Source organism: Globicephala melas, chromosome 15 (genome assembly GCF_963455315.2).
Source record: "Globicephala melas chromosome 15, mGloMel1.2, whole genome shotgun sequence".
NCBI classification, from domain to species: Eukaryota; Metazoa; Chordata; class Mammalia; order Artiodactyla; family Delphinidae; genus Globicephala; species Globicephala melas.
The window spans coordinates 46,982,358-47,008,975 of NC_083328.1; the positions used below are offsets into that span (position 1 = coordinate 46,982,358).

A 26,618-nucleotide genomic window follows, 5' to 3' on the forward strand; every position below is an offset into this window, starting at 1 on the left:
CCACTATTGTGTTACTATCGATTTCCTGTTTTATAGCTGTTAGCATTTGCCTTATGTATCGAGGTGCTCCTATGTTGGGTGCATATATATTTATAATTGTTATGTCTTCTTCTTGGATTGATCCCTTGATCATTATATAGTGTCCTTCCTTGTGTCTTTTAACAGTGTTTGTTTTAAAGTTTATTTTATCTGATATGTGTATTGCTACTCCAGCTTTCTTTTGATTTCCACTTGCATGGAATATCTGTTTCCATCCCCTCACTTTCAGTCTGTATGTGTCCCTAGGTCTGAAGTGGTCTCTTGTAGACAGCATATATGTGGGTCTTGTTTTTGTATCCATTCAAAAGCCTGTGTCTTTTGGTTGCAGCCTTTAATCCATTCACATTTAAGGTAATTATTGATATGTATGTTCCTGTTACCATTTTCTTAATTGTTTTGGGTTCGTTTTTGTGAGTCCTTGTCTCCTCTTGTCTTTCCCACTTAGAGAAGTTCCTTTAGTGTTGGTTGTAGAGCTGGTTTGGTGGTGCTGAATTCTCTTAGCTTTTGATTGTCTATAAAGCTTTTGATTTCTCCATTGAATCTGAATGAGATCCTCGCTGGGTACAGTAATCTTGGTTGTAGGTACTTCCCTTTCATCACTTTAAATATGTCATGCCACTCCCTTCTGGCTTGTAGAGTTTCTGCTGAGAAAACAGCTGTTAACCTTATGGGAGTTCCCTTGTATGTTTTTTGTCATTTTTCCCTTGTAGCTTTTAATTATTTTTCTTTGTCTTTAATTTTTGTCAGTTTGATTACTGTGTATTTCAGCATGTTTCTTCTTGGGTTTATCCTGCCTGGGACTCTCTGCACTTCCTCGACTTGGGTGGCTATTTCCTTTCCCATATTAGGGAAGTTTTTAAGTATAATCTCAAATATTTTCTTGGGTCCTTTCTCTCTCTCTTCTCCTTCTGGGATCTCTATAATGTGAATGTTGGTGCATTTAATGTTGTCCCAGAGGTCTCTTAGGTTGTCTTCATTTCTTTTCATTCTTTTTTCTTTATTCTTTTCTGTGGCAGTGAATTCCACCATTCTGTCTTCCAGGTCACTTATCTGTTCTGCCTCAGTTATTCTGCTATTGATTCCTTCTAGTGTATTTTTCATTTCAGTTATTGTATTGTTCATCTCTGTTGTTATTGTTTAATTCTTCTAGGTGTTTGTTCTTTAATTCTTCTATGTCCTTGTTAAACATTTGTTGCATATTCTTGATCTTTGCCTCCATTCTTTGTCCGAGGTCCTGGATCATCTTCACTATCATTATGCTGATTTTTTTTTCAGGAAGGTTGCCTATCTCCACTTCATTTAGTTGTTTTTCTGGCATTTTATCTTGTTCCTTTATCTAGTACATAATCCTCTGCCTTTACATTTTGTCTATCTTTCTGTGAATGTGTTTTTTGTTCCACTGGGTGCAGGACTGTAGTCCTTCTTGCTTCTGCTGTCTGCCCTCTGGTGGATGAGGCTGTCTAAGAGGCTTGTGCAAGCTTCCTGACGGGAGGGACTGGTGATGGGTGAGGCTAGGTGTTGCTCTGGTGGGCAGAGCTCAGTAAAACTTTAATCCACTTCCCTGCTGATAGGTGGGGCTGAGTTCCCTCCCTGTTGGTTTTTTGACCTGAGGCAACCCAGCACTGGAGCCTAGAGGCTCTTTGGTGGGGCTGATGGCAGACTCTGGGAGCGCTTATGCCAAGGAGTACTTCCCAGAACTTCTGCTGCCAGTGTCCTTGTCCTTGCGGTGAGCCGCAGACACCCCCCCCCTCCCCCGACCTGCCACCCGGCCTCTGCAGGAGATACTCCAACACTAGCAAGTAGGTCTGGTTCAGTCTCCTATGGGTCACTGCTCTTTCCCCCTGGGTCCTGATGTGCACCCTACTTTGTGTGTGCCCTCCAAGAGTGGATTCTCTGTTTCCCCCAGTCCTGTTGAAGTCCTGCAATCAAATCCCAGTAGCCTGCAAAGTCTGGTTCTCTGGGAATACCCCTCCTGTTGCTGGACCCCCAGGTTGGGAAGCCTGACGTCGGGCTCAGAACCTTTATTCCAGTGGGTGGGCCTCTGTGATATAATTGTTCTCCAGGTTGTGAGTCACCCACCCAGCAGTTGTGGGATTTGATTTTATTGTGATTGCGCCCCTCCTACCGTCTCATTGTGGCTTCTCCTTTGGCTTTGTATGTGGGGTATCTTTTTTTGGTGAGTTCCAGTGTCTTCCTGTCATGATTGTTCAGCAGTTTCTGTGTTTAACTTTTTGTGAAATCAGCAGACTGTTTCCACAACAGCTGAGCCATTTTACACTACCAGTGGCACTGTACAAGTGCTACCATTTCTCCATGTTCTTGCTGGCACTTGCTGTTTTTTGTTTTTGTGATTATAACCATCCTCATGGGTACAAAGTGGTACCTCATTGTGACTATGATTTTTATTTCTCTGTGAATAATGATGTTGAACATCTTTTTACGTGCTTGCTGACCATTTGTATTCTTCTTCAGGTAAAAATGTCTGTTGACGTCTATTCAAGTCCTTTGCTCATTTTATAATTGGGTTCTTTTTTGGTTGTTGTTATTGAAAGTTATAGGAGTTCTTCATATATTCTTGATGCTATACTACTATTGCATTTCTCTGTCAGTCTGAAATTACATCAGATTAACACTTAAAAGGAAAAATATATTGTAACTACCCCTGTGGTTTTTTTGTCTCCCCCTTATAGCCCTCTTGCCATGCCCAGTACTTCCTATTTCCTGTCCTGTTTTGTTTTTCTTCATCATATTTACTGCTATCTAATAAGCTATCTAATTTATTTAATTTCTTATTGTCTGTCTCCCTTAGCTAGAATTCTGGCTCCATGTGGACAATGATATTTTTCTGTTTTGTTCATTTCTATATCCCCGTGTGTTAGGTCAAGGATTAATAAACCATGGCCTGAAAGCCAAATCTGGACTGTTGCCTGTTTTTGAATGGCCTGCAAACTAAGAATGGTTTTGCCTTTTTTAAATGGTTGAAAAAAACTCCAAAGAAGAATAGTATTTCATGACTCCAAAAAATTATATGAAATTCAAATTTCAGTGTTTATGATGAAGTTTCATTGGAACACGGCCATGCTCAGTCATTTGTGTATTTTCTCTGGCTGCTTTTCATGTTACAGAGGCAGAGTTTAGTAGTTGTAGAGTTGTCTGTGTGGCCAAGCCTGAACTATATAACATATCTGGCTCTTTACAGAAAGATTTGCCTGGCACATAGATGAACAATAATTTTTTGTTGAATGAATGGATGAATCTTAGCCTATACCACCACAGAGGAATCTAAATTGGAAATTTTTCAGCAATCTGGTCTTGAAAATTTGAGCTTAATTGGCTGCTTAATAAAAATATCCTCAATGATTGTTTGGTAATACATTTTCATTGGCTTCTATTCATCCTATAAATAGTGAGAATTGATGATGAAATACCAGGGAGTTTGTAATTGTTAGGATAGTGTCAGGTAGGATAGGTTTATTGTACAATTTTTACTAGTGTTAGTTTGAAAAAGACTATAACAACATGGAGTATACATCCTGTGTTTATTATTCTATTTAAAAATGATTCAAGAAATTGTTTCAAAAGCAGTTCCATTTTTTCCTCATTAGCTTTAGATTAATAAAACTACCTGCTTATTAATGAAGGCAATAGTAAAAATAATTTTGATATCTTAGCATACTTAATTTTGAATAAGAAAGTGTATTATCACGTAATTTCATTCTAGTGTTGAATTTGCCCTTGATTAACAAGGTATGAATACTAACATATTAGTAATTTCCTGTAAATGTCTAACTTTTCCTTAAAGGAAGATTGGAAATTGGACAGACATAAATCATTTTATATAAAAATGATTTTACAATGTGCCAGTCCAGTTTTTGTACAACATTTGAAAACTAAATTGTTTGCATCTGTAAGTGCTGTTAATAGAGGTCTCATAATAGATCCCCAGAGGTACAGTATACCCCATAGCCTTGCAAACAGTTCTTATTTTATGCTTTCAGCAAAGGACATTAAATGGGTAATACAGGTTGTGGTTTAGAGTGAAAGAGTAATGCTTTGCAGATCTTTGCCTTGGCTCGGTGTTTCCAAATTTCATTAATAAGAAAGGGTTTCCATGTCATGGTGGGTGTGTAGCTCTTGATTCGCCTCTTGGCTTTCCTGCCCTCTCTTTTCTGGGTTAAGCAAAGTGATCTTGTTTTTTAAAGCTTTGTCTCCTTTGAAAGTTATAAGTAAACTTAAAAAATATTTTGCTTTTAAAATGTTATCTTTTAGAAACTGAAAATTCTGTTGCCTGAATTTATTTCATTTCTCTTGTTTCAACTGTGAAAAGATTGGATTCTTAACACTCTATTACATTTTTCTGGCATTTCTTTATAGCAGTAACCTGTAGGAATCAGTAAGTATCAGCTTGCTTAAGGGCTTATAGTACACAGTGATCAGTTATTCTATTTATATCTATTTGTAATTAACTCCTATTCATTCTGCAAATATTTATTGAGTACCTACTGTGTACCAAGCATTACTTTAGACATTGGGATACAACACCTAAAAAGACAAATTATTATACTTACAGGGCTTACATTCTGTGGGGAGAATTAGACAATTATATATAATGTCAAGTAGTAAAAAGTACCATAGAGAAGAATAAGATAGTAAGAGAAAAAATCATTGGGGAAGGTTGGGGAAATGCTAAGTCAGTATGGGGAGGACTGACCTGCCCAGAGATGTCACATGAACAAGATGGGGGAGAAAGCCATGCAAACAAAGGTGTCGGGGAAGGGAGTCTTGGGTTTGAAGGGAAAGTCTCTTCTTATCCCATTTTATTCTTCTTTCTAGTACTTACCATCATGGGACATCAGCTATTTATATATGCAGACATACGTGTATGTGTATGTTTCTGTACACACACACACACACACACACACACACACACACACACACGCAGTCTTTATTTACTGCCTCTTTCCCCTACTATAATTGCTCACTAAGCTCAGCATTTCAAAATGTAAAAGCCCTCAGGTGGGAGTGTCCCTCTTGTGCAAGAATTACAAGGAGGCGTGTGGCTGGTGCATAGTAAGGGAGAGGAAGAGAGGGGCCAGATCACGTAGGGCCTTGTAAACCTTGGAAGGTAAGACTTTAGATTTTATTCTAAAGTATGACAGGAAACCATTGCAGGTTTTTGAACAGGGGAGTAAACAGGATTTTAAAAGGATCGCTGGCTACTGATTGGATATAATGATTGCTAGTTGTACAAAATGATTCAGCTCAGAAAATCAACAACAAATGACCGTATAAAAAGCTTATGTACATTATAAGGGGAAAGTTAGTATATGGGGTGGTCAGTTTATACTGAGTGATAAGTACAATTTTTTTTCAGTTTTATTGAAATATAATTTATATACAACAAAATGCACCAATTTTAACTGTACAATTTGATGAGTTTTGACAAATGTAACTACCAATGTAACTACCAACTCAATCTTGACATATAACATTTCCATCACCCCCAAAATTCTCTCATAATGCCTGTCTGCAGTGGATCCCCTCCTCTCAGCCACCCCTGGCAACTACTATCTGCTTTTTTCATAATTTGGCCTTTTCTAGAATTTGGTATAAATAGAATCATACATTATGTGGCCTTTTGTGAGTGGCTTCTTTCACTTAGCATAATGCTTTGGAGATTCATCCATATTGTTGGGTAAATTAGGAATTTGTTCCTTTTATTGCTGAATAGTGTTTCATTGTATTGATATATCACAATTTGTTTATCCATTTACCAGTCGATGAGCATTTGTGTTGTTTCCCTCTTTTGGCCGTTCTGATTAAAGCTGATATGAACATTTTCATTCAAGTCTTTATGTGGACATATGCTTTCATTTTTCTTGGATAAATAGTTAGGAGTAGAATTGCTGGATCTGTGGTAAGTGTATGCTTAACTTTAAAGAAACTGCCAAACTATTTGCTATTTTTATTCTTACTAGCGGTGTATGAGGGTTACAGTTGCTCTACTTTCTTGCCAAAACTCACTATTGTTGGCCTTTTAAATCTAACCATTTTAGTGGTATTTCGTGGTTTCAATTTGCATTCCCTAATGACTAATGATATTATACATATTTTCATGTATTATTTGCAATCTGTTCATGAAATTGTTTGCCCATTAAAAACTTTGGATTGTCTTACTGAGTTGTATGATTTTTTTTATATATACTGGATACAAGTCCTCTACCTTTATGTTTTGTAAAATTTTTCTCCCAGGCTGTGGCTTGATATTTTAAAATAAAGTTTTAATTTTAGAACAGTTTTAGATTTATAGAAAAATTGAGAAGCTAATACAGAGAATTCCAGTACACCCAATACCTCATCTTCCCTATTAGCGTCTATATTAGTATGGTACATGTTTCACGGTTAATGAACCTGTATTAACACATTATTATTAACTAAAGTCCATATTTTATTTGGATTCTTTAGTTTTACCTAATGTGAAAATCTTTTTTTGTTCCAAAGTGTTTTTCACCTTAGATTATGTTTTTCATCTTTAGAAGTTTGATTAATTTATTTTTTCATAGCTTCTTTTTCTTCTTATCTTCATGTTTTCCTATACGTACTTGAACATATAGAGTATGTTTGCGAAAGCTAGTTTAACATTGTTAGTTAACATTAGAATTGTTTGCTAATTCTATTATCTGTCATTTATAGGTCTGTTTTTGTGTGGTAATTTCTTCTGGTTATGAGGCATAGTTTTCTGCTTATTTGAATGCTGGTCATCTTTGTTTTTTTTTAAACACTGTATTTTACATCTTTGGGAGTTGGATATTGTAGTATTTCTTCAAATATTGTAGGACTTCGTTCTGGGACACTGTTGTGTAAATCATTTTGATCCTTTTGAGGCTTTTTTTTTTTTTGTGGTACGCGGGCCTCTCACTGTTGTGGCCTCTCCCGTTGCGGAGCACAGGCTCCGGACGCGCAGGCTCAGCGGCCATGGCTCACGGGCCCAGCCACTCTGCAGCATGTGGGATCTCCCTGGACCGGGGCACGAACCCGCGCCCCCTGCATCGGCAGGCGGACTCTCAACCACTGCGCCACCAGGGAAGCCCTTGAGGCTTCTTTAAAACCTTGTTAGTGCAAGTCTAAAGTAGCCTTGTTTCTAGGGCTGATTTGGCCCAACTCTAGACGTTACCTGAGACTTTTCCTGATGTCCTCACTCTGGCTGATGGGAACATGACTTATTCTCCCCTCTGTGTGAGCTCCAGGGATTGCTCAGCTTACTCTTTTCCAGGGGTTCTTTCTTTGGTCTTGTAGCTTCCTCACAAGTGTATGTAGGCTAATACTCATTTAAAGTCTCAGGGTCCTACAGGCCTCTGGCATTCTCTCCGTGTAGCTTCCTCCTCTTTGCACCCTGTACTGCATATTCTAGCCTTTCTGGCCTCCGTGAACTCATAACTTTGTCTCCTCAACGCTGGAAGAATGTTGGCTCTTTTTTGGGTTCCTCTTCCCTGTGCTGTGGTCTGAAAAGTATCTCTAGGGATTAAGTGGAGGCACCTGATTTGTGTCTGTTTTTCTCAGGATCACAGTCCTGTGCTGGCTATTGAATGAAGTCTGTCTGTTTCATATATTTTGTCTGATTTTCTAGTTAGGAGGACAAATATGATCCCTATTATGCCTTCAAAGTCAGAAGCAGAAGTTCAGTAGACACACTTTTGAAGTTATAAATGTATTTTGAAGTAGGAGAAGTATTTTTGAAAAAAAATTGCGTCTAATATATCCTTTAATTTTCTCATATCCCTTTTCTTAGGTATTTTTGAAATGTCAAATTTAAACATTGGGCAAGAGTTATTTTTAGACTAATTTAGTTCACTTTGTGATTTTTAATTTTGTATTATATTGAAATTAATTTTGCAGAGCTTATTTGCTGATATATCCCATTTTAAAGATTGTTGAAATGGCATATATACTATTATGATCTTGTACATATATTTTGGGAATGACTAAATATGATGCTTTAAATTTTTCTCACATTTCAGTTCCTTTCTCACATACTTTGAAAGATATATGTGATTAGGCAAGGGAGGTTATGTAGAGTAAAAAAAAAAAAACCCTTGTAATATGGTGATAATTTACTTGTGCTTACTTGTACAGTCTCTCTGTTCAGTGTCATAGAGGCTTCTGACCTGGATCTTTATATGTTTGGATATATGGGTTCAGGCTTTGGAGCACGAGCCACCCGCTCTTGCTTGGCCCTGCCTGCAGTAAACCTTTCTCTGCCACTCCCCCAATATACATACATACATATATATATGTGTGTGTGTGTGTATATATATATATATATATATATATATATGTGTGTGTGTGTGTGTATATATATATATGAAATAATCCAGGGCAAGGATTCAGTCTTTATCTGTTCTAAATCATAGTCCTTATTTAGTTGTGATCTCTTTCCCAATATTTAGTTGTGAATTGATTTAGGTAGAATATTCACTTGGAAGGCCTTATTCAAACTCGTTACAATTAATTACGCAATTTCTTTCCTTCATCTTATAAAATGCCCCGTTTTTATTAATGGTTTTATTTATCTCTCAAGTTTGGAAGTTCTGGTCCTTTTCTCTTTCTTTCTATTTCCTTTTCCCTGCTGCTGTCATTTCATATCAGGTGGTTAATGTTTCAAGCCTGCATTGTAAAATAGCCTCCAGTTTGGTCTCTCTGATTTCAGTTTCCTCCCCTTCCTTTTCATATATCAATAATATGTGAATGTCAGTTTATGTTTCCTTGGCCAATATACTCATCTTGACTTTTTCTTCTACAGAAAGCTTGAATGGCTTCTCATTATTTTCCCAATCAAGTCCAGATTCTGATGAGTGGCATGGAGCAATCTCCATATTTGGCTCCAGCCAACCATGTTTCCGAAATGTGTCTTCTGTGACTCTGACGCTTTACGGCTGCCTATGTGTTGCTCCCTGCATATCCACCAAGTGGAATTTTCTAGCTCCCTGACCAGTCTTTAGTTTTGTTTTACATCCTTCAGGAAGTCTGCTATTAACTTCTTCATCTTATACTGGGCCATTTCCTTTTGAATCCTCAAAGTACTTATTGTTTGTATCACTCACTTTCTATTTAATTATACAGACCTTTTGTTGTTTTCCAGTCTGTGATCTTCTAAAATTCTGTGGACAATTAGATTTTCTAACTGCATTAGAACAAAAGCCCTGGTCTCAAATACCTGACCCCTTTGCTCAAGTTATAGGTACACATTAGGGAGGTCTTAATGTTGTGGTCAGTTTTCCTTGGATCCAGGAAACTGGGGACATTTGTAGATAATTTTGGGCATTTGGTGATCTTTAGGTTGGTAAAGAATTGCCCTGGTTTCCTAGGTAATATTGGTCTTAGCTTAGAACATAGTTAATTTTTCTGCATTGACTGTGATTTCTGACTCAGATACTCTCTTGCGTTTGGATATCTAATTGTCCCAGCACCATTTATGTAAAAGACTATACTTTCTTTTCTCTTTTTTTTTAATACTGTAACTGAAACTTTATTGCATATATATTTTCACTTACTAAATTGCTGAACCCAGTAAAGAAGTATTTTCTGCTTTTTTAAAAAAATTAATTTTTATTGGAGTATAGTTGACTTACAATGTTGTATTAGTTTCTGCTGTACAGCAAAGTCAATCAGTTATACATATACATATATCTACTCTTTTTTAGATTCTTTTCCCATATAGGTCATTACAGAATATTGAGTAGAGTTCCTTTTGCTATACAGTAGGTTCTTATAAGTTATCCTTTCTTTATTGAATTGTTTTGGCATCCCTGATGAATTGACCATAAGTGTAAGGCTTATTTCTGGATACTTCTATTGCATTGATCTATGTCTATCCTTAGCTATATGTCCATATCACACTGTCTTGATTAATTTGTAGTAAGTTATAAAACCTAGAAGTGTGAGCCTTCAATTTTTAAAAGAAAAAAAGTGTTTTTCTTTTAAAAATTGTTCTGACTATTCTTAGTTCCTTGCATTTCCATATGAATTGTAAGATTAGTTTGTCAATTTTTGCAAAAAACGGCAGCTAGGATTTGATAAGGGATTGTGTTGAATCAGACCAATTTGGGGAGTATTGCCATCTTAAAGATATTAAGTCTTCTGTTCTATGTACATTGATGTCCTTCCATTGACTTAGGTCTTTAATTTCTTTAAACCATGTTTTATAGTTTTTACTGTACACCTCTTACACTGCTTTTGTTAAATTTATTCCTATTTTATTCTTTTTGATGTTATTGTAAATTGAATTGTTTTCTTAATTTCATTTTCAGATTTTTTATTACTAAGGTATAGAAATACAACTGACTTTTGCATATTGAGCTTATATCTTGCAATCCTGTTGAACTTTTTTATTAGTTCTCATAGTTTTTTAGTGGAGTTTTTAGGATTTTTTGTGTACAAGATCATGTCATCTTCCAATAGAGGTAATTTTACTTCTTCCTTTCTAATCTAGATGCTCTTTGTTTTTCTTTCTTGCCTAATTGTCTTGTTCAGAATATCTACTATAATGCTGAAAAGAAGTGGTAAGAGTGAACATTGTTGTGTTGTTCCTGATCTTAGGGGAAAGGGTCTTTCACCATTAAATATGATGTTAGCTTTGGACTCCTGTAGATGCCCTTTATCATGTTAAGGAAGTTCCCTTCTATTTCTAGTTTGTTGAGTGTTTTTCTCATGAAAGGGTATTGGATTTTGTCAAATACTCTTTCTCTATTAATATGATCATGTTTTAAAAATTTGTTTTATTCTTTATTTTATTAACATGGTGTATTACAATGAGTTTCAGATATTAAACCAAACTTGCTTTCCTGAAATCCCTCTTGTTCATGGTGTTTAATCCTTTCATATTTTGCTGCATTTGCTTTCCTTGAGGATTTTGGTGTCAATATTCACAAGATATATTGTCCTGTAGTTTTCTTTCCTTATGATATCTTTGCTTTGTTTTGGAATCAGGGTTGCAGTGGTATCATACAATGAGTTGGGAAGTGTTCTTTCCCTTTCTAGTTTTTGGAAGAGTTTATGAAGTGTTGACATTAATTCTTCTCTAAGACTAATGGTATTTTAATGTTTGTTTTTATCTTTTAGGATTCTCCTTTTACAAATGCAGGAATGGGATCTAATCTAAATCTCCTGGGTGAAATTGAGTGTGATGCCAGCATAATGGATGGAAAATCCCTGAATTTTGGAGCTGTTGGAGCACTGAGTGGTATGTGAACATTATAACACATTATCTCTATTCTTAGAAAAAACCTGAATATTACCATTTCATTCCTCCTAAAGACTTAGCTCAATTGTTTTCTTCATTCTTACTTGGAATAGTGTTGAAAACAAACATTGTTTTCTTTTATGGAATTTAAAACAGAAAATCTTACCTACAGATAGAAAGAAAACAGTGAAATAGCTTTTGTCCAAGTCTTTGGTTAGAGTTTGATCATTCTCCTCCATCTCCTCAAGAGATTACAGACATGTAAAATGGGAGTTAGGATATTCTATTAGTTTTGCAATTATTTGAATACACAAATAATATATTTTTATTGTTAAAAACTTCAGATGATATAAATAAAATTTACCTTTGGTCTTCCAAATCTTTCCTTCCAAAACTCTCCATAGGAGGTTTAACCAGTAAAATAATGTGCATTTATCCATATTTATATGTAAGAGAAACATAGTTTTGCACATATTTTAAAAAAATCAATGTACATATTATTATGAAACTTTTTTTCTTTTTTTCTTTTTGCGGTACACGGGCCTGTCAGTGCTGTGGCCTCTCCGGTTGTGGAGCACAAGCTCTGGACGTGCAGGCTGAGCGGCCATGGCTCACGGGCCCAGCCGCTCCGCGGCATGTGGGATCTTCCCGGACTGGGGCACGAACCTGCGTCCCCTGCATCGACAGGCGGACTCTCAACCATTGCGCCACCAGGGAAGCCCTCTTTTTTTCTTTAAATAGGATGTCTTGGAGATTTTTTCCACATCAGTACGTGTAAGATACAAATGTTTTGCTGTTTACTTATTAAACAAAATATACATGAAGGGCACAGATTTTTGAAAAAAATATATTTTTTTGGAGTATAGTTGATTTACAATGTTGTGTTAGTTTCTGCTATACAGCAAAGTCAATCAGTTATACATATGTCCACTCTTTTTTAGATTCTTTTCCCATATGGGCCATTACAGAATATTGAGTAGAGCTCCTTTTGCTATACAGTAGGTCCTTATTGGTTATCTATTTTATATATAATATTATGTATATGTCAATCCTAATCTCCCAGTTTATCCCTCCTCCCCTTCCCCCTGGTAACCATATGTTTGTTTTCTACATCTGTGACTATATTTCTCTTTTATAAATAAGTTCATTTGTACCATTTTTTAGATTCCACATATAAGCGATTTTAAGTATAAAACTTCATTAATTTCTAGATGTATATAGCCATGTAAACCACCACCAAATCAAGACATAAAACATTTCCATGTCAAAATATAGAACATTTCCAAACTCCCAGAAGGGTTCTTTATGCCTCTTCCTAGTTTATACCTCTTGTACTCTCCTCCTACCCATTCCCCCTTGTCCATTAATTCTGACTTTAGGCACCATAGATTAATTTGCCTGTTCTTCAAATTCCTGTGAATGGAATCGTACACCTCTGTGTCTGGTTTCTTTTGCTTAATGTTATGCCTGTGAGATTGATTTATGATTTGTGTCATAGTAGTTTTTTCTTTTGTGTTAATAGCATTTTATTGCATGAATATAAAATAACTTATTCTCTTGGTGGATATTTAAATAATTTCTAGTTTTTGACTGTTAAAACTCCAGTGCATATTTTTGGGCATGTCTTTTGGTAGACATATGCACTTATTAATATTTCCCTTGAGTATAAACCTAGGATTTGGAATGGTAAGTTTAAGTACATATGTACTTTGCTTTAGAAGATACTGTCAGACAGTTTTAGAAAGTAGTTGTTACAATCTATACTCCCACAATGTATGAGCATTTCAGTTACTCTGCATCCTTGCCAATGTTTGATACTGTTATTCTTTTTAAAATTTAGTCATTTTGATATGTGTGTGGTGGTATTATTGTTTTAATTTGAGTTTCTCTGGTGACTAATGATATTGAGAACCGTCTCATATGCTTATTGGCCATTTAGATGTCCTTGTTGTGCAGTGTGTTCAAGTCTTTTGCATACTTTTTTTTTGCGGTACGCGGGCCTCTCACTGTTGTGGCCCCTCCCGTTGCGGAGCACAGGCTCCAGACGCGCAGGCTCCGGATGCGCAGGCTCAGCAGCCATGGCTCACGGGCCCAGCCGCTCCACGGCATGTGGGATCTTCCCAGACTGGGGCACGAACCCGTGTCTCCTGCATCGGCAGGCGGACTCTCAACCATTGCGCCACCAGGGAAGCCCCTGCATACTTTTTATTGGATTTTTAAAAAATTTATTTGTTGGAGTACCTTATATATTTTTCATACAGATCCTTTGTCAGATACATGTATTGTGAATATCTGCTCCCAGTCTGTTGCTCACTCTTCTAATGAAGTCTAAGTTATCAACCTTTAATGTTATGGTTAATTTTTATTGTATTTTGTTTAAGAAATCTTTGCCTACCCAAAGTTTTGAAGGTAGCTTCCACTGTTTTCTTTTAGTAGTTCTATTGTTTTTAACCCTTCACATTTAGCTTTCTTATCAAGCTCAGATTAATTTGAGTGAAGTAGGAACCGAAACTAACTTTTTGCCCTCTTATGGATATCCAAATGACTCATTGCTATTGTCAATAGAAAGGACAGTTCTTTCCTCATAGGATTGTGTTGGCAAATCAGGTGACTGTATGTGTAATGGTTTGTTTCTATACCTTCTATTCCATTAATCTGTCTATTGCCAGTCCCACACTGTCTTGATTTCTATAGCTTTATATTGTATTTTGATAATTTGATAGTGTAAGACTTCCAACTTCCTTTTTCTTTTTTTTCTTTACAGTTGTATTGGCTATTCTTTTTTTTTTTTTTTTTTGCGGTACGTGGGCCTCTCACTGTTGTGGTCTCTCCCATTGAGGAGCACAGGCTCCGGACGCGCAGGCTCAGCAGCCATGGCTCACGGGCCTAGCCGCTCCACGACATGTGGGATCTTCCCGGACCGGGGCACGAACCTGCGTCCCCTGCATCGGCAGGCGGACTCTCAACCACTGCGCCACCAGGAAAGCCCTTTTTTTTTTTTTTTAATAAATTTATTTTTGGCTGTGTTGGGTCTGGGCTTTCTCTAGTTGCGATGAGCGGGGACTACTCTTTGTTGCAATGCGTGGGCTTCTCATTGCGTGGCTTCTCTTGTTTCAGAGCACGGGCTCTAGGCATGCAATCTTCAGTAGTTGTGGCACATGGGCTCAGTAGTTGTGGCTCGCGGGCTCTAGAGCGCAGGCTCAGTAGTTGTGGCGCATGGGCTTAGCTGCTCCACAGTATGTGGGATGTTCCCAGACCAGGGCTCGAACCCATGTCCCCCACATTGGCAGGCGGATTCTTAACCACTGTGCCACCAGGGAAGCCCCTGTATTGGCTATTCTAAGTTTATGGCATTTTCATAAAATTTTTAGAATCAACTTGTCAATGTCCATAATAAAACCCTGCTGAGATTTTGACTGGTATTGCATTGAATGTATAAAACCATATGTGGACAACTGACATCTTAACAATATTGCATATTCCTGTTCATGAACATGAAATATGTGCATTTGTATAAATATTATTCATTTCTTTCTCAGCAGTGTTTTATGGTTTTTAGTATAGATGTCTTATACACCCTTTTTATTAGATTTATTCTAGATATTAAGTTTTTTTTGATGGCTATTGTAAATATATATTTTAAAAATTAATATACAGTTATTTTTGTATTTAGAAATACAGTTGAGTTTTGTGTATTGGACTTATATTCAGTGACCTTGATGACTTCACTTATTAATTCAAGCAATTAGAAAAATAGATTCTCTTGTAATTTCTATATACACAGTCACATCTTTGAATCATGGCAGTTTTTTTTTTTCCTTTCTAATATTAAAAATTTTTTTTTCTTGCATTATTGTGCTGGCTCTGACACTCGGTGCAATATTGAATATAAGCGGTGATAGTGTACATCCTTGCTTTGTTCCTGGTCTTAGAAGGAGAGCATTAGATATTACACCATACTGTGTGCTGGTAGCTGTAGGATTTTCATAAATGCTCTTTATCAGATTGAGGACATTTCCTTCTAGTCTTAGTTTGCTGATAATTTTTATTTTAAATGGGTTATTGAATATCATTAAGTGTTTTTCTGCATCTTTGGCTTTTCTTTTTTATTTTGTTACATATGATGGAATTTATGGTTGATTTTTGAATGTTAAACCAACTTTTCATTCCTGGCATAAAGTCAGGATTGTAATTTTTTATCTTTTTCACATTCCACTGGATTTGATTTACTGATGTTTAAGATTTTGACATCTATGTTTATATAATAGATTGGCTTTAATTTTACTTTCTTAAAATATTCTTTTTAGATTTTGGAATCATATTATGGCTGGCCTCATAAAATGAGTTGGGATTTTTTTCTCCTCTGTTCTTTGAAAGAGTGTGTGTACAATTGGAATGTTTTTTAATTGTTTGGAAAATGCATTAGTTATTTTGAATCATTGGAGTTTTCTTTGTGGGAAGTTTTAAATAAATGGGATTCAATTTCTTTACCAGTTATAAGATTATATTTTTTCTTATGTGTGTTTCCCAAGGAATTTGTCTTTTTCATAGGAGTTGTCAAATTTATTTGCCTAAAGACTTTATTGACTTCCAGTTTAATGTCACTGTGGTTAGAGAATGTATTCTGAATGGTTCCAACCCCTTGAAACTTTCTGAGACTTGCTTTATGGCTCAGCTTATGGCGTATTTTGATGAATGTTCCATGTGAACGTCAAGAGTATTCTGCAGTTGTTGGGTGTGTATTCTATGTATGTCAACTAGGTCAATTTGCTTATTCATTGTTCCAATCTTCTGTATCTTTTCTGATTTTTGTAATATGTAAGAACAGCATTTCAATTAGTTTTAATTTCTTTTATTATGAGGTTTTATTGGTATTTAATGAAATTTCATATTTTTAAAGGCCATTAGCATTTCTCTGTGAACTGTTTATACTTCTTGTGTGGCTTGCCTTTTACCTCTGTTTATAACGTGCTTTATCATATTGGAATTTAAAATTTTATTTGTCAAACTTATTACTTTCCCTTTTGTGGCTTTTGTATTTTGCATTTCTTAAGGTTTATCTCACTCATAACTGTAACTAGAGTCACTTACATTTTCTTCAAATACATGTGTAATTTATTTTTCATTGGCTTCTTGAATGCATTGTTTGTTGATCAATTTCTGAATTGATCAGCAAATTGTCCCTATATAATTTATTGAATAACAACAGTAACAATAATATTAAGTACCATTTATTGGGTGAGTATTACATACATACCATGCAGTGTTCTCCAGTAGTTCATGTATGTTAAATCATTTAGTTCTCATGATAACCTTCTGAGGTCAGTACTTTTATCCCCATTTTATAGGTGAGGAAACTGAGCCACAGGAGAGATTTAGTAATTTGTCCAAGGTTACTGTGTCAGTCTGGGTCCACCTAGGGGACAGAAACCACACAGCAGTTTAAACAGGAGAAGCTTAATGTAAAGGGCAGAGGGAGACTACCCAGGTAAGGATAAAGTTGGAAGGGAGTTCAGACCTCACAGAAAAAGGTGTGGCTGCAGCTGACTGTTTGACAGCCCACTTTTTTGCTGGGTTACCCAGGCCACAGTCACTGTGAGAGCAGAAACAATCCTGGGGGCCTCAGGCTGATAGGTGGGCACACAGAGGCCAGGAAGCCATGGGAATTAAACCTTTGTTTGCAGGATGAGGATCGGGCTTTTGGCTCCCTAGACAGCCAGCCCCACAGGGTGCTTTGCTATGGGGCTGAGGAGAAGGTGTGGGGATCAGTGACTTGAGCTGGGCCTGGTCCTGTTCTTTCTGGGGCTGTCAGCTATGCTGCTGTGGCCTGAATCAGGAGTTGGGGAAAACATGGTAGCCAAATGCTGGAGAAAGCTGCACCCCGCAAGCACTTAGCACTGGAGAGAACCTTGTGGACCAGATAGTGAGAATAACTGGTGCTCTCCTGGAGCCTGGCTGGCAGGCCACCTTTTCCTCCTGCATGGTGTCTCCAGTGCCCTCTACTGACAAAGCTGACCCGTGTGCCAGCTGGCAAAGGAAACATAGTTAAAAGGCCCATATCCACTTTCACCCATAAGGCAACCAAGGGTGAATTTATAGCTGAGAAGCGATAAATTGATAGCTGGTTTCTGACTCCCATCACTCTGTGTTCTTTCCACCGCTCATAGATAGTCCATCCGTTTTCCTATTCATTTGAAATACTATCTATATCATGTATTAAATAGCCACATGCACATGTGTTTGTGTCTCAACTTCAGCTTTATTCTATTCCATTGATATATTTGTCTATTTTGTACCCAAACCACACTCAATTAGAATAGCTTTTAATAAAAAATGGTTATCTTGTAAGGTGAATACCTCTTCGTTTTTTTACAAAAAATTTTTTTCATTTTTTTTTTCCTGATGAATTTAAGAGTCAGCTTGTCATGCATCATAGAAATCCTTTTGAAGCTTTGATGGAGAATTTATAGCTTTGAATTTGTAAGTTAATTTGGTAATTATTAATGTCTTTACAATACTGTATCATCACATACAGAAATAAATTTATTTTAAGAGCTAGTACAGGGCTTCCCAGGTGGCGCAGTGGTTGAGAGTCCGCCTGCTGATGCAGGGGACACAGGTTCGTGCCCCGGTCCAGGAAGATCCCACATGCCGCGGAGCGGCTGGGCCCGTGAGCCATGGCCGCTGAGCCTGCGCGTCCGGAGCCTGTGCTCCGCAATGGGAGAGGCCACAACAGTGAGAGGCCCGTGTACCGCAAAAAAAGAGCTAGTACAGAGATCTAACCTTTTCCTTTCTTTGCTACTTCATACATTCTTTGGGGGGGCAGAGAAGTTTTTGGTGTTTAGCTAAATATCTAGTTTTGTTTTAAGGCAATCTGGTGACCTTAATTTGAGGTTTTTTAGTCTCTTTGTATCCCACTTCTGTTTTTTTTCTTTTTGTTGTTGTTATTAATAGTGTTCTGAAAGGCATCCATAGGTTAGTGGTTAAGGGCATGGTCTCTGACATTAGCTGCCTTTGTTAAAATCTCAGTGTGTGATCCTGGGCAGGTAACTTAACCTGTGCAAATGTTTCCTCAGTAATCAGATAGGGTTTATAACTGTACTTATGCGATAGAGTTGAAGGATCAGTTAAATAATCTGATACATTTAAGGACTTGACACTGGGCCTGGCGTATACTGGATCCTAAGTTTCTGTCACTGTCTTCTATCATCATCATTGTCATGTTTGTCATTGTCATTGTCATGCTAGCAATTTTTTTCATGCTAATACTTTCTGTCTTATTTTTCCTCCTAGGTAAGCACCCTTTTCTCACTGTTCACATTTTGTTTTCCCTTCTGGAAACAATCCGAACCGTATTTTAAGTCTCAATCTTGTACATACTTGGCCTCTCCCCACCCTTATCCCATTTGTAGGACTTTCTCTTTATTTTTTCTTGCAGGTGAGATTTAAAATTTTGGTCATTAATTTTTCTCCCCAAAGTAAATTTGAAGCTGTTTTGTAATCATGTTTATTCTTTAGAGGAAATTCATGGTTTTGATAATAGATGCCAAATTTTCAGTTTATTTTTAAAATTCTATACTGAAATCTATTAAAAAGGAACTTAATTTAAATTTGTATTATTGCAAATTCAGTCTTTGCTGCTGTAGCACATGATAAAATGAGAATGTATGTTTTATATTTGTTCTTATATCTATAAGTATTCATATATTTGTCAATTTGATCCTTATTTTTCATGATAATTAACGGTTTTCATTAGTATATTTAAAGAAAGTTTTCCATGATATTTAAAATTTGTCATATTGAAACTGCCACAGAATTGAGTGGGAAACTTGAAGACTTTTTGACTTCATTTTCTGCCAATTTTATTTTATAGGAATCAAGAACCCAGTCTCAGTTGCAAACAGACTCTTGTGTGAAGGGCAGAAGGGCAAGCTCTCAGCCGGCCGAATTCCTCCCTGGTAACTGCTTTGTTCTTAGACTTTCCCTGGGTCTTTGGTCTTTGGTGCATGCGGTGTTTGAAGGCTATTTTTATCCACAGAAGGCTGATGCAGTTGGTTACACACCAGCAGTAGCTTGCCTTTGAGAGGAAGACACGCTTTGTTCTGTGATCTTGGAACATTTTGAATACTTGATAGAGCTCCTGTTGGAATAGAATATTGTGGATTAAAGCAGAAAAGAGATCAGTTAATTTTAGGTTTTGTAGTTGATTATAGAGATGCTTTTGCTGTTAATAAGTGTTCAACTGGGGTCTTTTTATTATAAAACTTTAAAGTATCTTTAAGACCAGAGTCTAAACTCATTTTTTTTTTTTTTTTTTGTGGTACGCGGGCCTCTCACTGCCGTGGCCTCTCCCATTGCGGAGCACAGGCTCCGGACGCACAGGCTCAGCGGCCATGGCTTACGGGCCCAGCTGCTCCGCGGCATGTGGGATCTTCCCGGACCGGGGCACGAACCCGTGTCCCCTGCATCGGCAGGCGGACTCTCAACCACTGCGCCACCAGGGAAGCCCTAAACTCATTTTTAATCTTGAGAAGTTCTTAATATAAAAGTGTGTAATTTTTCTTTTCTGGAGAAGCATATTGTGACACTAAAATTAGTAAAATTACATCTTTTCTCCAGCATTAACATATAATTTTCATTAAAAGAAACTTTGAACTTTTCAAATATTTATGAAAGTGGAGAGAACATTTTAAAGAGCCCTCATGAACCTACCATCTAGCTCCAATAATTAACAGTATTTTTGCCCTTCATCTATCTCATGCATCTCTTTCTTATAATATTTTAAAGCAAATCCTCACCATCGTATTTCATCCTTAAATAGTTTTGTAAATTTCTGTTTGCAAAATGTAATTACACTCCTGTTAACATGCCTAATAATATAAACAAATATGCGTCAATATTGTCTTACCCTCAACCATCTTATACTTTAGTACTATATGTGTTCAGCATGCCTGAACACATTAAAGTTACATTAATACTCTCTGTTGAAAGTTGTGACAGTGGTACTATAGAAATCACTTTATTTGACTGTTATAATTTCAAGTCATAGAAAATAAATTAATGTAGTTTTGAGAAATCTTGAAACCTTTTACCCAAGTATATTCACGATATCCCTGTTTCCCATGTTAAGAAAATGAAACATGTTAAGAAAATGAAACATTACCAAGAGATTTGAAGCTGCCTAGACTGGACCCTTTCTAATGGCATCCTTATCCATCTCACTGTCCCATACCCTTACCCTGACCCCATCTCTGGCCCTGCCCCTAGGTAACAATTGTCCTCAGTTTTAGCTTTTTTCATTCTCATATATTCCTTCATAGTATTAAACATATACAGTACAGGCGTACTTCATTTTATTGGGCTTCACAGATGCTGCATTTTTTACAAATTGAAGGTTTGTGGCAGTTGTACTTCAAGCAAGCCTATTGGTGCCATTTTTCCAATGGCATTTGCTCATTTCATGTCTCTGTGTCACATTTTGGTAATTCTCACAATATTTCAAACTTTTTCATTATTATTATAGTTGTTATGGTGTTCTGTGATCAGTGATCTTTAATGTTATTTACTACTATGACTTGTTGAAGGCTCAGATGATGGTTTGCATTTTTTAGCAATAAACTTTTTTAATTAAGGTATGTACAGTGTTATTTTAAGCATAGTGCTATTGCACACTTAATAAAATACAGCATAGTATAAACATAATTTTTATATAAACTGGGAAACCAGAAAATTTGTGTGACTTGCTTTATTGCAATATTCACTTTATTGTGGTGGTCTGGAACTGAACTTGCAATATCTCTGAGGTATGCTGGCACTCTGATTTTCTAAGTCTACATAAACATGTACATAGATGTACAAAAAAGTTCTGGAAAGAAGGTTACCAGACTCACCATAATTACCTCTAGGAAGGAGAAAGGAGGGAACAAGATGAGGCAATTGTCAAAGGGGATATGTGCAATATTTTTATATTTTACAAAGATAAAATATATGTGAAAAAGTGATGGCCATCTCTGTATTAAAATTATATCATAAAATGATCCTACAGTTGTCTGGAACTAGTGATCTAATTTTCTCACATACATAGTTCTTCAGCTTTATTTTTTGTTTTCAAAATTGCTTGGACCATTTTAGGCATTTTGCATTTTCATGTGAATTTTAGAATTAGTCTGTCAATTTCTGTGACTAACCTGCTGGAATTTTGATTAGATTTGTAACTTATCCATTTTTTAAGGTCTTCTTTAACCTCTCTGAACAGTGTTTTATAATTTTCAGTATACAGATTTTGCACAGTTTTTATCAAATTTATACTTAAGTGTTTCTTTTTGATGTGATAAATTGCATATTTTAAAAAGGCAAATACCAGTTGTTCCTTGCCAATATAGAAATATTAATTTTATTATATTGATATTCTAGCTTAGGAATTTGCTAAATTCATTTGTTCTCATACTGTTTTTACAGATTCCATAAGATTTTCTACATAGTTCTGTCTTCTGGGAATAAAGATAGTTCTTTAAGTAATAAAGATACTTCTTCTTTCTAATGTGAACTCCTTTAGTTAATTTCTTTTTCTTTATTACACTGGCTAGCACCTCCTATGCAATGTGAAATCAAAGTGTGAGAGTAGACATCCTTGCCTTGTTTTGTAGCCTTAGGGAGGAAGCATTTGTTCTTTTACCATTAGATACGATGGCTGCTATAGGTTTATCATAGATGCTCTTTATCGTGTTGAGAAACTCCCTGCTGAGAGTTTTTAATAGGAATGGGGATTGTACTTTTTCAAATGCTTTTCTGCATCTGTTGCAATGATCTTATAATTTTCCTTATTTTGTCAGTTAATATAGTGATTGGTTGATTTTCGATTGTTAAAGCAACAGTTGTATTCCCAGGATAAACTCCACTTGGTTATAATGCATTATCCTTTTTATATGTTATTGGATCCAATTTGCTAACATTTTGTAAAGAATTTTTGCATCTATGTTTATGAGAGACATTGGTCTGTAGCTTTCTTGTAATGTCTTTGGTGTGGGTTCATTTTGCTTCTTGAATATGTAGGGATATATAGTTCATCAAATTTGGAAAATTTTTGGCTATTACTTCTTCAGATATTTTTTTCTGATCCCCCCTTCTCTTCTATCTTCCAGAATTCCAATTACACATATTTGACCTCTTGTAGTGGTCCTACAGATCACTGATAATTTGTTTACTTTTTCCATTCATTTTTCTCTTTGTTTCATTTTGAATAATTTCCATTGCTGTTTTCAAATTCACTAATTCTTTTTTGGCAATATCTAATCACCTGTTAATCCCATCCAGTTTATTTTTCATTTCTGACATTGTAGTTTTTAATCTCTAGAAGTTCAGTTTGCACCTTAAAAAAATGTCTTCTATGTATCTACTTAACATGTTTGATATTTCCTGTAGCTTCTTGAGTATATGAATACAATTATAGTAACTGTTTTAGTATCTTTGTTTCCTAATTCTGTCATCTTTGTCATTTCTGGGTTGTTTTCAATTGAATGATTTTTCTCATTATAGGTTACATTTTCCTGCTTCTTTGCATGTTTGGTAATTTTTTATTGGATTCCAGATATTGTGAGTTTTGCCTTATTTTGTGTTGGATATTTCTGTATTTTAATTCTAGGATGCGGTTAATTTATTTAGAGACAGTTTCATCCTTTCAGGTCTTGCTTTATACTTTGTTACATGCAACTAGAGAAGCATTTAGCCTTGAGCTAATTTTGCTTTGCTGTTGGGCAAAACCTTTCTGAGTACTATAACAGATGCAACTAGAATGCGGTTTTTTACTTTGGTGGGAACAGGAGCTGTTTCTGGCCCTGTGTGAACTTGGGGATTGCTTCCTCTAAAACTTTTCATGTTATTCTTTCCCAGGCTTTGGATGATTTCATCTTACACGTACACTGATCTGTACTCAGCTGAAGACTATAGGCGGACTCTGTAGATTTCTTGAGTCGTTTCTCTGCACAGCTGTCTCCTCTCTGGTTCTCTGCCCTGTGAACTCGGCCACCTGGGCTTCTCTGGATGCCCAGCTCTCTGTCTTCAACTCAGAGAGGCTGCAGGGCTCTGCCTGAGTTCCTGTTCCTGTGCTGTGGCTGGAAAGTCTCCAGGCAGTAAACTAGGGCAATCATAAGGTTTACCTTGTTTGTTTCCTCTTTTAAGGATCACTGTCCTATGCTCCCTACTGTCTAATGCCTGAAAACTATCATTTTCTGTATTTTATCTGATTTTTCTTTTCCATCGGTTCAGGCAAGAGTGTAAATGTATTCCCTGTTACTCCATCTTGTCCAGAAGCATAAATCTCTCACATACCTGCAAGTTCACAGTATACCTGCAGTAGTTAAAAAAAAAACCCAATTCCCTGAGTATCCTAAATAAATAAAACAAATTTATCATGTTTTTACTTTAAGCTTGTTTACACACAACCCTAATAGGTCTAGATATCTAATTTCTATAATGATAATAGCTAAAATTTATTGCCTTTGTACACTGTGAGAAGCATTGTTTTATGTGGTTTGTGTGTATTATCTCATAAAATCATTATATGATTTATGAGGGTAACATACGTTTTGCCAACAAAGAAACTGAGTACCATACTTGACACTGTTATGCTATTAAAAATTTATGGAGTCTGTCCTTATCACATTAGAAGCAGCAGATTAGAACCCATAGAGTAGAATCCTTTTATAATAGTAAGAAGTAATGTTTACACCCATTTAGTTATTCATTCACTTACCCATTCCTTCATTCAGCAAATATTTTTTGTTTACTTCCTGTATGCCAGGCATAGAGGTAGAAAAACTATCAAAAGGACTTAGAAACTGGTCTTCTGGTGTCATCTGTTGAAGAGGCAGGTGACTCTATGGGGGCAGCAAGTCATTGGGTGTTTTCTAAGAAGTCTTTAAATAAAAAGTTCATCTGTCTATATATCTCATTGAGGAAGACAGGGAGTGTATTTGTTTCAGCTGTATCTAAATTCTGTTAGAATTTTATAAACTCTTACTGCTTTGTTACAAAAACCCTCAGCAAAACTTTAGGCAGAATGGTATTTCTATTAGCTGATAATTTTTTATGTTTTAATTTTCTGGTTATTGCCACCATGATATGATATATTATTTAAGTATTGGTGTTTGGTCAGATTAGTAGAATATATTTAGCATGCATATGATATCCTCATAAATTTGGTGGGCCTACTATCATAAACTGTGTCGTATTTTCCTATGTTTATTTTATTTGTAGAAGTAAATAAATTTTATTTATTTTTACTCCTTATTATTTTTACTCCTTATTATTTTTACTCTTTCCTCCTTCATTTTGATAGGGTACAACTTTGATAGGCACAACCATCCAAAACAGGGGTTGTCAAACTATGGTGTGTGGGCCAAATCTGGACTACTGCCTGTTTTTTGTAAATAAAGTTTTATTGGAACACAGCCATACCCATTTGTGTACATATTGTCTATGGATGCTTGTGCTCCTCAGAGGCCAAACTGAGTTGTTGCAGCAGAGACATCTGGTCAGAAAGCCCAAACTGTTTACTATCGGGCCCTCTACAGAAAAAAAATTGCTGACTGCTACCCTAATATGTTGTAGAATAAGTTATAATTTTTGGAAATTATGTTTCTTTTGGTGAAAAAGGGAAAGCTAGAAAAGCATTATTGCTCATTAGACCCTCAGATTTTTTGAGATGCAAATTTAATTTTTGGTACATTGTTTATTTAAAAATACTATTTAACCTATTGTATTTCATAAATTCATTGATTTTAGTACCTTTGTTGTATGAATGTGAAAAGAAAATTTAAAAACCTATAGACTAAAAGAAACATAAGAGAGCTATCAACTAATCAGGAGGTATGGATGGGTTAGTTGGGTTCCCCTTCAAACAAAATCGTTTAAAAGGCAAAAATAACAATAATAGCAAAAATTTTATGAGACAATCAGGGAAATGTGAACATCGATTGAATAAACTATTTTGATTCTAAGGATTTATTGTTAATTTTTTTAGGTGTCAATTGGTTATGTTGTGGTTATGTTTTTTAAAAAAGTTATTTTTTGAGATGCATGCTAAAATATTTATATTTGAAGTTATATGATATCTGAGATTTGCTTCAAAATAATCTGGGTGGGAATATAAATTAATGAGATTAGCAATGTATTAACAATTGATGAAAATGGGTGATGATCCTTTGGGTTCATTATACTATTCTCTGTAATGTATATGTTTGAAAATTTTTGTAATAAAAATTTTAAGAAGAGTTAAATCCTTATTATTTAATTTGGTCATTACGTGTTATTTCCACATACAGCAGGTTCTCCCTTATTTGCACTTTATGTGTTTGTAAGCTTTAAATAATCAGTAGCCACCAAATTGGTGGTCTTTCTTCAGTTCTGTGCATTTATGATAAAGAAGTAATAGGTAAAATATATAGAAATCCATTTTTAAGTCCAAAGAGGCAGCTGTCATTTTCTCCTGTATCTTTCTCATCCAGCATAATGCATTTTAAGCAGTTTTGAGAGCTTTCTGAATCACTAAATTGCACATTTTTAGACTGACTACATAGTGTCATGGTTTTTGAAAATTTCCCATCCATGAAACTGTTAATTGACCTCACTGTGTTTTCAGGTGTTTGGCTATGCTGGCACTTCAATAGCTCAGCTTGTTGAAGGTTTTAATAATCCCACTCAGTGCTGGTCTCAGTAGTGTTGCTTTTGTTTCTTAACACTTTAGACTTGCTTTAGTGTAAATTAAGGAGAGCGTAACACAAGGAAAATGCTGTCCTTTAGAGAATTTTGACACCCTAGCTTATTGTTGAATATCTTGCCAATGCTTTTCTAATGCTTAGTGTGCTTCAGGCACTGTTCTAAATGCTTAGCATACATGGATATCAATGAAAAACAAAGATCCCTGTTGTTGTGAAGCTTGCAGTTTATTTGAGGGAGATAGATATAAACAACAGATAATATCATCAGTGATAAAGTTATGTGGTATGTGAGAAGGTAGAAAAAAAGAAAAAATGTAAAAAAGAATGAGAGGCATTGGGAGTACTGGGTAGAGGAGCAGTGTGTTGGGTACAGTTTTAAATTGGCCTCATCAGGGAGATGTATTTAAACAGATGGGAAAATTTGCCATTTGGGAAATAAGGAAGATCCTGACAGGGAACAGTCAGGGTGAAGGCCCTGAGGCAGGAGTCCCCTTGGCATGTTTGTGTTTTGTAAGAGGCTGGAGCAGAGTAAGCAAGGGGGCAAGAGGAAGAAGAGATGAGGGGAGGAGGGAGCAGAGAAGACCAGATCACTTGGGAGCCTGGAGATCCTGGTGAAGGCTCCA

General features: G+C 36.1%; 1 protein-coding gene across 5 annotated transcripts in view; it reads left to right on the forward strand.

The window, feature by feature from the left end:
* TASP1 (taspase 1) overlaps window positions 1-26,618 on the forward strand; it is a 296,551-nt gene that overhangs the window by 31,675 nt on the left and 238,258 nt on the right. For all 5 annotated transcript variants that reach the window (XR_009559115.1, XM_060285375.2, XM_030872548.3 and 2 more), the window contains 2 exons: window positions 11,158-11,278; window positions 19,152-19,236. Coding sequence is in view for 4 of the 5 variants with exons in the window: in XM_060285375.2 (XP_060141358.1) it covers window positions 11,158-11,278; window positions 19,152-19,236 (206 nt within the window). In the remaining variant the exon portion in view is untranslated. The remainder of the gene's footprint in view (window positions 1-11,157; window positions 11,279-19,151; window positions 19,237-26,618) is intronic.